The sequence below is a fragment of the Phyllostomus hastatus genome, unplaced genomic scaffold, assembly GCF_019186645.2.
Source record: "Phyllostomus hastatus isolate PE091 unplaced genomic scaffold, TTU_PhHast_1.1 phas_contig_17, whole genome shotgun sequence".
Taxonomy (NCBI): Eukaryota; Metazoa; Chordata; class Mammalia; order Chiroptera; family Phyllostomidae; genus Phyllostomus; species Phyllostomus hastatus.
The window spans coordinates 17,322,297-17,337,116 of NW_025333664.1; the positions used below are offsets into that span (position 1 = coordinate 17,322,297).

Sequence of the window (14,820 nt, forward strand, 5' to 3'; positions counted from 1 at the left end):
GAACAAATGAAGGCTACAATAAGTGAAAATTTAAAAAAATTCACAGGGAACCAATAGTGATGGAATGAAAGCTGGGTCTCACATCAATGGAGTGAACCAAATGGAAGAAAAAAACAAACAGAAAAGAATGAAGAAATAAGAATTGAAAAAAAAAATGAGGGGAGGCTTAGGAACCTCTAGGACATCTTTAAACGACCCAACATCTGAATTATAGGGGTACCAGAAGGAGAAGAGGAAGAGCAACAAATGGAAAGCTTATTTGAACAAATAATAAAGGAGAACTTCCCCAATCTGGCAAAGGAAACAGACTTCCAGGAAGTCCAGGAAGCTCAGAGAGTCCCAAAGAAGTTGGACCCAAGGAGGAACACACCAAGGCACATCATAATTACATTAGCCGAGGTAAAAATGAAGGAGAAAAAAAAAAGAAAAAAAATGGAGAGAATCCTAGAAGCAGCAAGAGACAAAGAGACAGTTACCTACAAAGGAGTTCCCATCAGACTGTCAGCTGATTTCTCAAAAGAGACCTTACAGGCAAGAAGGGTCTGGAAAGAAGTATTCCAAGTCATGAAAGGCAAGGACCTCCATCTAAGATTGCTCTGTCCAGCAAAGCTTTCATTTAGCATGGAAGGGCAGATCAAGTGCTTCTCAGATAAGGTCAAGTTAAAGGAGTTCATCATCACCAAGCCCTTATTATATGAAATGTTCAAGGGACTTATCTAAGAAAAAGAAGATAAAAAAAACGTATAGTAAAATGACAGCAAACTCACATATTAACAACCACACCTAAAACAAAAACAAACTAAGCAAACAACTAGAACAGGAACAGAAGCACAGAAGCGGAGATCACATGGAGGGTTAGCAACAGGGGAGTGGGAGGAGGAGAGAGGGGGAAAAAGGTACGGAGAATAAGTAGCATAGATGGTAGGTCTATGGTAGACCTACCATCTATGCTAGAAAATAGACAGGGGGAAGGCAAGAATAGCATGGGAAATGTAGATGCTAAAGAACTTAGGACACATGGACATGAACTAAAGGGGGGGAATGTGGGTGGGAGAGGGTGTGCAGGGTGGAGGGGAGTGAAGGGGGGAAATGGGACAACTATAATAGCATAATCAATAAAGTATATTAAAAAAAAGAAAACAGGAGCAAAAATATAATAAAAAATAAAATGCCCTTAAATTGATTTAGTGTAAGCCTTGCATCTTCATGTTTGTGTTGAAGAAATGGACCTTTTTCTTTTTATCATGAGCAGACTAGTTAGAATACATTCTCCCATTTGTATGGTTGTTACTTGGGGGTAGGAGATTTTTGTTGTTGTTTTGTTAGTTTGTTTCTAATTTGGACAGTTAGATCAAGATACAAAGCCTGATACTGCTTCTTCCTGACTTGGTAAAATAAAAATCTGCTTCATTCCTGCACCTGTAAAATTGAGCCTGTCTGTGTTACTGTTGGAAAGATTAAATAAGACAGTGGTACTAAAGCCTGGACCTAGTGTCTGGGACACAGTGCACGTGGCAGGCAGCCCACAAATCACCATGCACGTGTTTCGTACGATCAAGGAACAGGTGTCTGTAGAACACCGTGTCTTGAGAGTTTATTTCCTTAAACTGGAGAGACTTTCTCAACTTTAAGCAAGGCCTAAAGTAGTACCCATTTCAATTTTCTCATAAACATAAATTTTTATTGAATGATCTTTAGGATTACAGATGCTCTCCTGGAAGCAGACCCCTACATAGAGATTACAGGAGCTGGAGGGAAAAAATACCGCATTTCCACAGCCATTGATGACATGGAAGCCTTCACTAAGCTGACAGGTAAGACCTAGAAGGGAACATAGCTGGTCCTTCTCAGATGAAGTGTAAGCTGTCCCTCGATTGCAGATGGGTTATTTTTCAAACATACCAATGAATTTAGCCTCTCAACTAATTTCATGCTTTTGGATCTGAGTTTTGTCTCTGCTTTGTACTAACAAGATAACCTTGGTAAAGTTATTTCACTCCCTGAGCCATACTTCCTCATCTATAAAATTGGAGTAGAGATACCTAACATACACTTTTGTTGCGATGCTTGAGTGAGGCCTAGCACCCAGTACAGTACATGGCCCTAAGTACTCAGTGTTTGTGATTATTTAACTTCCAGTGTAGGTGGACTAATATCAGACTGATACCCCAAAACTGATCCACCCCTTTAATGTGTTTTGTTGTTGTTATTGTTGCAACAAGCCAGGAACATTTCTGCACACTTCAGCAGAAACAAAATCTGCTGCTGGGGGCGAGGAGGAAGGAAGGCGAAGGTGTCACAGCTGGTTCTTTGATATGGGAAAGTGTCGGCTGAGAGATACAGATCAGTATAGCAAAAGATGCAGACCAAAAGGTACATACCAGCCAGAGCTCTGCCTTGCAAATCATGGAACTGACTGTTTAACTAAGAATGAAATGAGACAGCAGTCACAGAGCTCATGGAATCAGCAGGATGGCTGGAGGTTCTGAAAATGAGCAAAAGCAACAGAAGCTGAGTGGCCTCAGACACGCAGCCAGAGTCACTCCACGTCAGCTTCCTGTCTGGGGTGCTGCTGCTGCTCCGGCCCTGCTGGGTTCTGTCTGCAGCTCGCTGCCGCAATGAAACCTAAACCAGTTTCTCTCACCCTGTCTTTGAAGAACCCACATTCTTTATTTCCAACCCCTCGCAGATCGATGCTTTTGTAAAATACAATTAAAACGAATTACGAAGAAAATGAAATGGTGAAGTTGGGGAGGGGGCATAACATACAAAAATAAGACCAAATTTTTAATGTTGAATGGACAGATTTGCCATACATTTCTTTTGACATCAAAAGAAACATAATACAGAAAAATCGTAATTCTTAAGACTATATGTTGTTCTTTAAAAATATACCTGAAGGCAATTTATAGAGTCCCTCTTACACTTGTAACTTTTTTAAAAAGATTTTATTTATTTATTAATAGAGAGAGGGGAAGGGAGGGAGAAAGAGAGGGAGAGAAACATCAATGTGTGGTTGCCTCTCACCAGGCCCCCACTGGGGACCTGGCCTGTAACCCAGACATGTGCCCTGACTGGGAATCGAACTGGTGACCCTTCAGTTCACAGCCTGCGCTCAATCCACTGAGCTATACCAGTCAGGGCCAACACTTGTAGCTTTTTAAAAAAGATTTGTTTGTTTATTTTATTGTTTGTTTTAGAGAGAGGAAGGGGAAGAGAAAGAGAGAAGAACATTGGGTTTTTAATTCCACTTATTTATGCATTCATTGGTTGATTCTAGTATGTGCCCTGGCCAGGGATTGAACCCACAACCTTGAAGTATCAGGATGACACTCAAATCAACTGAGCTTACCTGGCCAGGACCTACCCTTATAACTTTTTAGTTATTTTCCAATCATAACTAAACCAAAAATTAGAAGTGAAATATTGATTCCCCATATTAAATGTATTTTTATATTGAGAACACAGAATATCAATATTTAAGGTTTATAATGTGACAAGGTGAGTTTGCTTCTTGATTGTTAACTGATCTAGGTTGCACTGAGGACAGAGTTACTCGCAGGACATAATGTTCAGGGCCTGGTGGAAGTAACACCTGCTTGAGTGTGGTGGGTAGGGTAATAATATGGGTGTCATAATTTGTGGTTTTAATTTGAACATTTCACCTAACATGTCATGTGGTGTGTTTGAATGTGATATTGTCATGTTACAGAATTACATGCTTATGATTTTGTAACAAAAGAGTTTGTAATAAAAAAGGGACATTATTTGTGCTGGACCCCATATTTCTAAATTGTTTTGTTTTAATCACATCATAGTAGATAAACTACTCTTCCTTTGTTACGTTGATAGGAATAGAAGAAGAGGTTATGAAACAATTTGAGCAAGCTGGGGAGAATTATTTTTAACTTTTGTTCAAAATGAAGCAGGTGATGCTTTGTTTTAAAAAGTCATGCTACCTTGGCTGGATGGCTCAGTTGGTTGGGGCATCATCCCCGTACACCAGAAGGCTGCAGGTTCGATTCCTGGTCAGGGCACATACCTAGGGTACCGCTCTCTCCCCAACTGGGGCACATACACGAGGCAACCAATTGATGTTTCTCTCTCACATCAGCATTCCTCTCTCTCTAAAATCAATAAACACATCCTCGGGTGAGGATTTTTTTAAAAGTACCTTTTAAAGCCATCCTCAGTCTTCACTGGAAGCCATTATCAATTCTAACAATTTATCCTATATCATTTTATTATATTTAACCTATCTGGTGGTGGAAAGAATTCTGGATTTTACAGACTTTTGGGTTATCTGACTGTCCATGAAATAGACATTTTAATGAGACTGTGAGTGACTAGACTTAGCTCTTGCTCACTGTGAAGGTTCTATAACATGCAAACTGGCGTTCAACTTGTTCAGTGAGAAGAGTCCAGTGACCATATTGTAGTGATATCGAGAATCCCAAACAAAGTATCAGGTCACCAAAGATTAGGAGAACAAACATAAGGCCTTTCCCCCTTCCAGCATTTGAGACAGAGATAATCTCACTCTTCTTGCATTTTATTCCTGGCAGTCATATAACCCATATTGTCCTTAACTACATGACCTTGAAGGAATAGGACCATGTGAGCCTTCATTACCTGTCCTGCTTTTCCAAAAGGCAACGCACCTTCTCTTTATTTTAAAAATCTCTGCTTATTTTTTAATTTTTTAGAATGATTTTTCTCATTTTATAGTGAACACCTATATACTCACCACCTAAATCTAGCATTTACTGAACTTGCTTTATCAATCACTTATCATTTCTATATCCATCTATGAATTTATCTTAATTTTAAAGTAAATTGCTGTTATCAGTACACTTTAATCCTTGGGCATGCTGATTATCTAAATTTCACTAATTACCGATTTTTTTCTTTTGATGCAAAATTTACATGCAATTTATATTAATATATAAATCCTAAGTGTACTCTACCGCATTTTGAGAAATGCAGGACACAGAACACTGTTTTCTCAGAAAGTTGCCTCATGCCCCTTTCCCATCAGTTCCTGCCCTACTTCACCCCTGGAAGTGATCACCGTCTTCTGTAGACTTTCCTGCATTTGGAATCATGCACTGTTTACTCTTCCATATAAAGCTGTTTCACTCCACTTTATCTGTTTGAGATTCATCCATATTGTACTCCTTTTTATTTGCTGAGTAACAGCCATCATATGAATGTGCCACAGTTGGTTTATCTGTTCTCTCTCTGCTTCCTGAATTCTTATTTCTGATGAATGTTTCAGCTTATCTGGATGTGGCTATTTTAAGCATTGCAAATGTTAAGACCACTGTCTTAGGTGACCATTTTCTTACGTTGGTCTTTATCCCTTGATATTCCTAAGCAATAGGTGGGCCTTCCCCTTTTCTCCCTTCTCCTGCAAGCTCCCACCCTCACATCTCTTAAATTAAACTGGAATCATAGAATGTTTAATTTAAAAGGACCTTAGAGATCATCTACTTAAAACTTCCTTCTTTTCTAAGTATTTTTTTGTTTAAGATTTTATTTATTTTCAGAGATTGGGGAAGTGAGGGAGAGAGACATCGATGTGCAAGAGAAACATCAATAGGTCACCTCTTACCTGTCCCCAAGTGGGGACCTGGCCCACAACCCAGGCATGTGCCCTGACTGGGAATCGAACCAGCGACCCCTTGGTTCACAAGCCGGTGTTCAAGCCACCAAGCCACACCAGCCAGGGCTTTTTTTTTTCTTTTACGATTTTATTTAAAACAAAAGGCAGTTTAATAAAACTCATTTTGTTAAATGTAATAATGGATCCTGTCAGGGAATACTAATGAGTGCTAACCCATTGTTTGAAAACTTATTAGAAAAATCTTACAGTCTCAAATATCATCCTATAGATTATTTAATTACAAGGGAAAATACATTTATAATGGAGAAAGCTGAGAATTATTGCCTTAACCAGTGTCTGGAGCTTAACATAACCAATAATGGTGACAAAGCTCGTAGCTGACTCCTGATGTGATACATCGAGCCCAGCACATTCCTAATACAGTGTCCCTGACAACAGTGTTTAACCTGAATCTAATGGCGAAGAAACAACTGGACAAGTTCAAAGTGTGGGGCACTTTACAGAAGGATTGCCTGAACTTTTCCAAAATGTCCACATCATGAAAAATGAGAAGCCAGGGGAACTACTCTAGTTCTAGATTAAAGGAGACTGAAAAAACATGGCCACTGATGTCATCCATGGCACTGACTGGTTTCTCTTCCCAGCAACAAAAATCCATAAGTTACATTATTGGAACAGTTGAGCAAATTTGGATATATACTGTAATTTTGACATTTGCATATCAGTGTCAAGTTTTTTGGCAGGATTATAGTTACGTAGGAGAACGTTCTTGATCTTGGGAGACACGTGCTGACATATTTGGGAGTGCAGGGTTTTGATGTCTGCACTTTTCAGATGTTTCCTTCAAAAACCTGTGTGCACCCACGCGCGCACACGGAGACAGTGTGCATGTGTGGGAAAAAGGTTAACAGTTGATGGATTTAGGGGAAAGGTATTTTATTTTGAAGTTTTTTGAAGTAAAAAGTTGGAGGAAAAACAAACTACCTCCTACTGTCATCAAGGAATAGAACTTTAAAAAAAGAAATTCACATCACTCCACTTTAACAATTATCAACACATACGAATTTTGCCTCATCCCTCACTCCCATGATATGCTGAGCCATTCTGAAGCAGTTATCAGGCATAATTTTGTAATTCCTTAAGCATCATTCTTTTTAAACAAAACAGAACAACCATAATATTAATATACCCCTGCATACCCACAACCTAGCCTCAAATCACCAACTCTGGTTCAGTCTTGTTTCATGTCGACCCTTTCCCACTCATTAGATTACCTTGAAGCCAATCCAAGACATTGACTAGAACGTTTTTACAAAGGGTTTATCACCTCAATCTTAAAAAAAAAATTTTTTTTCACAGTGTGATCATCATGGTGTGTCTACACTTGTAAACTGCTTGAAATCACTTCAGAGGTACAGCAAGGTATGAGTCTATAAATCTTGCATAGTTTTTCAATTTTAATATAACTGAACTTTCATCAAATTGGCAGATAACATTTTTCTGGAGATTTTACACTCTACTGATCCCCAACTGAATGCAGCACGAGAGATTTTAAAGAAAATTGAACGCCGTCATCTATACAAGTACGTGGGTCAGGTTCTGCTAAGTGACAAGAACAAGAGACTTGAAAGGGTAAGTTGAGTTGTCAAGTGTCTTCCCGGGAGGGAAAGACCCCCTGTCCTCCATGCAGAATACCTTTAACCTGGCTCAATTCCATGGTTCTGCTCCAAGCTCTTTACATGTATTCTTGTTTCATCTCATTTACATGAATACAGTGTTCTTAAGTCTGTCTTGCACATGGAAAGAACCGAGGCTTGGGAAGGGGTTAAATTACATGCCTGTGGAAGCCCAGGTAGCGAGCCCGAGCCCGGATTCAAAGCCACGTCCCACTTACTCTCAAATTAAGATATTTGCGTGAGCTTCATTGAAACCTTAAGGACCTGCTGCTACTTAACTGCTTTCGCAGTTTATCAGGTTCTCCCAGAGGGCAAATGCTTGTATTTTTTAGTTTGTATATCTGTTTTCCTCTCCTGCTTGTTGAAGACTTTACTCTCTGCCAGCAAGTGAGTAACCTGAGCTGTGCTGATAAGCACACCCTGCTTTTAATGCCTCCTTGGGTTACACTCTATTTCCTCTTGTTTACGAATAGGCTGGTGCCACATTTTTTAAAATGTAGAAGTTCTGTTATGAAAATCGCTCTATTGTGATTCAATGAAAGGATGGTATAGGCACATTTCTCCTGTTTCCTGCAGGACCCAAATTAGTGGATAATCAGACACAAAGGGTCTTTGCATAGCACCATTTTGTAATACACTGTTTTCTGTTAGCTTAGTTAGAGATGGGAAATCGTGACTGAAAGGAGGAAGGTCTATATAGGACTGTGCTGTCCGGCCAGTAGCCACTGGTCACCTGGGGCTGAAGTGCCATCTTCAGAGAGAGAACCTCTTCATGGCACAAATACTTACTGGTAACGAACTGGAGTTCTGACATGAGGGGTCTTGTCTTTTCTAGAAAGACTATAAAAATCTTCCAGGAGAGGTTGCTAAGTCCAAACCCGATGAAATGGACCTACAAGCCGAACTGAAGGCCAAAGATATCATCGTGGATGTAAGTAGTTCACCCAATAATATACTCAGTAAAGAGTTTTTTAAAGAATAAATGCCCCCATTATGCATTATAGAAAATTTGAAAAATATAGAAAGATAGAAGAAAGAATCAGAGTTCTACTCCTTTGAAATCTTGGGACTGTGCTATATATATTTTTTATAAGGCTCTCACTTGTTATTTCCTTGTTGACACATCTTTGAGTGAAGGGCAGTCTCTCCACAGCCGTCGCTTGCCGAGGGGCCTTGTGAGTGAACTGCCCCTGGACCCACACTCTGTTCACTTGGCTGCAGGTTAAAGCGCCTCAGATTGACCTGCAGATCAGGCTGCTGCTTCCTCTTTCACTAGATGAGGTTCCGCCCCAGAATAAAGGGGTCTCACATCCTGACTTCCTGAGACTCGAAAAGACTTCACTCTCCAGAGTGTTTCCCTGGCTCTCACGAGTCTGCCTTTGCCCTCAGTGCATCACTGGGGGCTCTGTCACCCTCAACTCAGTGTAGTACTGCTAGTCACTCCCCGACTTCCCTTTTGGTTCTTCTCTCAAAGTACAATTGCCTAGCAGGGGTATCCAACCTTTTGGCATCTGTGGGCCAGACCGGAAGAAGAGGAGTTGTTCTGGGCCACACATCAAATACACAAACGCTAACAAAAACTGATGAGCAAAAAACAGGTTTTAAGTAAATTTACAATTTTGTGTTGGACTGCACTCACAGCCATCCTGGGCCGCATGCAGCCCAAGGGCCATGGGTTGGACACCCCTGGTAATGGACACAGGGTCACAGGTTCCTGAAGGGTCCTTGCACAGGAGAACATGATGTACATAAGGCCAGTAGACATTAAAAGAATGACCTGCTTTTTAACTTAAAGGCAAATGGATACAGTGATGAAAGATTTTTTGACTATCAGACTTGTAAGAACAAAAAATTGTATAAGACTTTGTAATAATAAAGGCATGTGAAAATGGGAATGTAACTTGATATTAGAAACCAAGTTAGCGTCACTTTTAAGTAACTCAGCAATTTCATTCTAGGGATTTTTCTTATGGAGATAATCAATTTTGCAAAAAAGTCCAAATATATTCATTGTGTCATTATTATAGTGTGAAATTAGGAAAAATGTATATGTCTCTCAATATGAAATACAGTAGAGTAATGCAAATATTAAAAGTTGTTTTTAATAAAATAAAAATGGAAAAAAGTTTTTAACAAGGAAACGTATTTGTAATAAGTGAGAAAAAGCGGTACAGCCCTGGCTGCCGTAGCTCAGTGGATTGAGCTTAGGCTGCGAACCAAAGCATCGCAGGTTCAATTCCCAGTCAGGGCACATGCCTGGGTTGCAGGCCACGGCCCCCAGCAACCGCAAATTGGTGTTTCCCTCTCTCTCTCTCCCCCTCCCTTCCCTCTCTAAAAATAAATAAATAAAATTCTTTAAAAAAAAAACGAAAAAGCGGTACATACGGGATGATTTTATTTTTATATGTGTAACATATACTCATGATGTGGCAGGGAGCGCTGCGCAGTTGCCCCCCCCAGTAAAGGGGTGCAGCGCACTCACTGCAGCCGCCAGTGCAGTGTCAGCAGGGCACGCAGAGTGGGAGGGCTGGCCGTGTGCTGCGGACTCCTGCTGTCACTCCTGCGCCGCAGCTGAGTCCCTGACGTGCACCTGCCTCTCACAGGCTGCTGGCAGTAGAGCCACCAGAGCTCACATTCTGGTTTTCTTCGGTCCCCACTCCCAGGATAAGCTATCATTGGTTCTTTCCTGGACCGTCATTGCCACGTTACTATGTTTCTGCCCCTTATTTCATTTCCAGTCTCCCTCTCTCCCAACCCTGTCCGTGAAACCCTTGGGCATTTTCACTCCGTAATCAGCAAACTCCACTGTCGCGTCAGCCTCCTGACTGAATAGCTCTGTCTCGGTTGCAGCCTGGCCGTCCTCTGAGAACGTGGCTTCCCTGCAGATTGTTCAGGAAAAGCACATTCCTCAGGGTTAGGGCACCTTCCCGTTCATCAGACCTCGTGTTCCCGAGTACCTCCCACGCCAAGACCCTGTGCAAAGTCCCTGCTCCTCTGAGACTGACACCCTCAAACACCTCCTGCCCTCTTGTTGAAGAGTCTTGCTGTCCGCTGCAGTTCCTGCCATCATCCTTCCCAGTCCACGTGGCCAACCAACTCTGATCTCTCCAGGCTCATCCCCAGGGACCTCAGCCAGCGCTCAGCATGTTACACTCCGAACCTTATCGGCACTCAGAAATACCGGCCCTCTGAAAGCCACTTCTGTCAGCATTCCTGTTCTGCCCACAAACCCCTTTCTCTTGTGCTTGTTCTTAGCTCATGAGCACCTCCTGTTGATTGTCTCCTCCCTTCCAGCTCGCCCACAGGCTTCTGTCTTCATTTCTCTTCCCGTCTGACTTAGATTCTGTGTTCTGTTAATCCAGTCATTTTCTGCTGTTGACCTCGACTCCCGGGTCTGTCTTTGCATCTGTCTGGCAGAAGGCTGACAGCTCACGGTCACCAGCCTTAGCTGGGCCCTCTGAATTTTCCTAGCAGGCTTAGCGCAGTTCTCCAGGCTCCACTGTGACTTTCACACTACTTCACTCCTCTCAGACCTCCAACACTGCTCCCCAGCCCCAGCCGTATTCACCCTCAGTGACTACCCCACCGCAGCTCCCATTTCAGAGATAAAATGTAGGCCGTGAGGTGGGACCCCACCCCACGCTATCAAATCAGCAAGCCTGACTCCCTCTGCCGCTGTGTTCAGCCTTCCCTCTGGCGCAGTGGGGAACCGTCTCCCTTCCTACCGAAAGTCATCCTGCCTGTGATCTAGACCGAGGCTCTCCAACAGAATGTTCTGGTGATGGGAACGTTCCATTTCTCTGCACTGTCTGTTTTGCTAGGCAGTAGCCACACCTGGCTGCTGAGCATTTGAAATGTGGCTACTGCAACTGAAGAAGTGAATTTTGTGTTGTATTTGATGTTAATGGTTTCTTTTTCTGCTTTTACTTTTATTCGTATTTATTTTATGCTGAATTTACTTTCGGGCCATAAGCTTTTGTTTCTTCAGTTTCTTCTGGGATATCATTTTCTTCTGTGCAACCTCCTCTTCTGGTTTGGGAACTGTCTGCTCTTTTCAGTAGGATCATCTCCGTGTGGCGCGGGAAGTGCACGTGCGGATGAATCCGCCGGTGAGCTCTGTAAGCTCTGTGCTGCGTCTCGGGAGCTTTGTTCACCGGGATGTGCTCAGTGACCGGGGAGTCTGCCTCTAAACCCTTAAGTTTAGCCGTGCTCTCCGCGTTTCTAAGCATGTGCAGCAAAAACTCAGCGCTTTTTTTGGGCCACCGACCCTGTGTCTGGCCCCAGTGTTAGGCCTGGGCACGCCCACCAACTCCACCGTTGCAATGATGGATTGGCAAACATTGCTTCTGTAAAGTGACATCTGTCAGGCACTTGGCGGCTTTTCAAATAGGCATACCCTTGATGGCCTGGGCAGGTTCACAAGTGCTCTAAAAGCAAACGCGAAGATTTGAACCTCTTGATGCACATGATTTTGTGGGGTTTTCTGGGTCAAGTGAATAGCAAACCATCTTCAGAGGTCACCTCTGGTCGCTTTGGGGAAGTGGAAGCTGAAGTTAATGATTTGAACTTTAAAAATCCGTATGTGGCTAGTGGCTCCCGCGTTGGGCTCTGCAGCCGTAGAGCTATTTGTTCCCGTGGAACCTTGTGGAGTCGACTCTCCCCTCCCTGACTTCCTGTCAGCAGGTGAACAGCCTGTCCTCGGGTTCAGCAGGTAACAAGCACCACCCTCTAGCTGTCTCCCCTCCCTTAACCTTTCCTGGGTACAGTATTTCTCTCTCGTGTCTTCTTGATTATTTTTTTCTTCAGTTTTTAAAAAAAAATACAGTCTCAATGTGGCTTCTTCTGTATATTCTTAGTTACAGAAGTCCTGTTCAGCTGGACTTCAGGTGGTTCTCAGTAGTGGTTGCTCTGGGGTTTAGCTGTAATTTTGAAGCGGCCGTGGGAGGAGGCCAGCACAGTTTCCCTGCTCCACCATCTTAACTGGATGCCTCTCCTGTCTCCTTAACAGCCAAACTTCTGAAAAGTAGTCTTTCTCCATTTCTTACTTACTTGCGAACCTTTTTTTCTGTTGCCATCACTCTACAAGAATTGTTCTTACCAGGATCACCGATGACTCCAGTGTTACTAAACCCAGCAGACAGTTTCAGTCCGCTCTGCCCTGGAGCTGTTTCTTCCGCCTGGAATTCTCTTCTTTCCTTCCTAGGCCTGGCTAATTCCCGCTCATTTAGTGACTCACCAGTCCTGCCCCAGGAGCTCCAGACCACTAGGTTTCCCGGTTACAAACGTCCATGGCACCATTTGCTTTACCTTGGTAGCTCTTATAACAAATGTGGTTAAATGATTACTCGGATAATTGTTTGTTGAATCTCAGTCTAGGCCCTATGGTCCGTGGTGGGGCTAAGATCAGGTCGAGTTTCCTTACTATATCTCTAGTGCCTACCACAGTGTCTGTTACATGGTAGGTATTGACTGTATATCCAACTAATGTGGAAAGTGCAAATCTCCCGCACCCATATTTCAAGACCAGATCCCTGTGGGCCAGGGGCCATTTTTGTTCCTCTGTAAGCCCATTTACCGGTGTTCTTCTGAACCTTCAGAGAGCTTCGCTCTATTTCTCGTGATGTCCCCACAACCCAGAATTCTATTCTCATGGTTACTGAATATTGACGTGATCATTTATTTCTTGCTTTTATTGAGGTTGTCGACATGGACTATGGGATGAAAGACAAGAACCCTATGGATCATACTCACTTCTATTCTAAGGCTGACTGCACCCATGCCGAAAAGATTGCGAAACATGAGGTAACTACTAAGGTTCAAAAAAACACTGTAGTGGCCTTTGGCAGATCTTTATAGTGCGTTTGCATTTCACATGCAGGCAAGGTCCTAAAGTCAATTCATATGGTAAAAAAAAAATAGAATAAGCTTATCTTTAAAATTAAAGTGCACCTGATTTTACGTAAACCAAACCACCTTAACAGCCCGCTTTCCCTGTTTGCGGAATCTAAATAAAAGCACTGTCTTTAGTTGAAGGCCGGTTCTAAGTCTCTGGGGAAGGGAGTGTTGCATGGCTGAAGTCATGTTGGTTCAACGTGTCTGTTTGCCTGTCTTTTGCACGAGAGTCTGTAGTCTACATACAGTTCTCTAATGTAAACCTTTAGTCTTTTATTAACTGAACATACAATTATAGGGCATTTTGCAAGGTGGAAACTACCATGAATTCTTTTCTTTGGATTATAATCAGGATAAAATAACAAAGCAACGTGGTGCTTTTACTATAAATCAAGAATGGAGCTGAGGAACAACCAATCTCTCTTTCATGTGTGAACTCCAGGTGACAGTGAAATCTTTTCTCCTTTGCAAAGGTCTCATGCCTTCTGCCAGACATCTTCGCAGAGCAGCACGTCCGACTGTACTGTAAGAAGACGGATCAAGACAGCCTGCAAGCTGCACTACAGCATTTTATAAAATGGTGCAACAACAGAGATTTCCCCAAGCCAAAGGTGGGTGGCTTATTATTCACTTACTTTGCAAAAGTTTTATTATTTAAGTAAAAACCAAAAAAGATCCTTACCTCCCTCTGAAAAGTTCTCACTTAAATTATAGTCATTTGGTCCCGGCCAGTGTGGGTCAGTGGATTGAGCACCAGCCTGCAAACCCAAGGGTTGTGGGTTTGACTCCCAGTCAGGGCACATGCCTGGGTTGTGGGCCAGGTCCTCAGTAGGGAGTGCGCAAGAGGCAACCACACTGATATTTCCCTCCTATCTCCTCTTTCTAAAAATAGATAAAATCTTTTTAAAAATTATAGTCATTTGGTTATGGTCTTGAAAAAATTTTTTTCCACTTTAAGCTTTTTCTTTTAAAATGTCTGAATCTATGTGAAGCAGGGTTTTCTTCCTCCACCAGTTGTGAGTGGACACTGTTGGTCACTGTTGTCTTAATAATACAATTTAAAATGCTAAGCATGTGAATGGTGCTTTATAATGTTCTCACCAGTTGGTTCATCCAGTCCTTTCAGCAGCCGGGAGGGAGTCAGAGTTCTCATCTTTCAGGGAGTCTTACACAGACTGGGGCATTCACTGGCTGAAGTCCATACTCAACTGATAACAAGTTTCCTACCTTTTTCTTTGAAACTCCGTGTACTGGAACTTGGACACAATTGACATTCTCTAGAAGGAGAGAGTGGAGAGGAAGTGGAGCCAAGCCATGGTTGCCAATCTGTAGAGAACGTTGTTCAAATTACCCTTCATTGCTGTGCACATGGTAGGTGCCTGGCACGGAGAAGGTGACCAGTCGGTATTTGTCGACCAGATGCACGTAATCAGCAGGCAGGTGGGAGACAGCATTTCACTTCCTAGTCTGGGACTCCCTCTCACAACCTCATAGCTGCCTTTTCCCTCCCCATGTTGGACCCTAAAGGAACCAAAATGAAAGGTCAGACATGAAAGAGTAGCTCAGTACATTAGTTCTTTATCCAGTGCCAGGTGGGGTGGTCCAGGTGAGTCCAGTCAGCACTCA

The 14,820-nt window shown here is 42.6% G+C and overlaps 1 protein-coding gene and 1 pseudogene across 3 annotated transcripts in view; one reads left to right on the forward strand and one right to left on the reverse strand.

Annotated features, from left to right (window-relative positions):
• SAMHD1 (SAM and HD domain containing deoxynucleoside triphosphate triphosphohydrolase 1) overlaps positions 1–14,820 on the forward strand; it is a 50,505-nt gene that overhangs the window by 31,209 nt on the left and 4,476 nt on the right. For 2 of the 3 annotated variants that reach the window (XM_045832742.1, XM_045832743.1), the window contains exons 11-15: positions 1,699–1,814; positions 7,116–7,258; positions 8,138–8,233; positions 13,000–13,104; positions 13,668–13,805. In XM_045832742.1, coding sequence (XP_045688698.1) covers positions 1,699–1,814; positions 7,116–7,258; positions 8,138–8,233; positions 13,000–13,104; positions 13,668–13,805 — 598 coding nt within the window. Of the gene's footprint in view, positions 1–1,698; positions 1,815–7,115; positions 7,259–8,137; positions 8,234–12,999; positions 13,105–13,667; positions 13,806–14,475; positions 14,566–14,820 lie in introns of all 3 variants that reach the window. The other variant, XM_045832744.1, reaches the window with a different exon arrangement.
• On the reverse strand, positions 11,258–11,810 carry LOC123814762 (annotated as a pseudogene).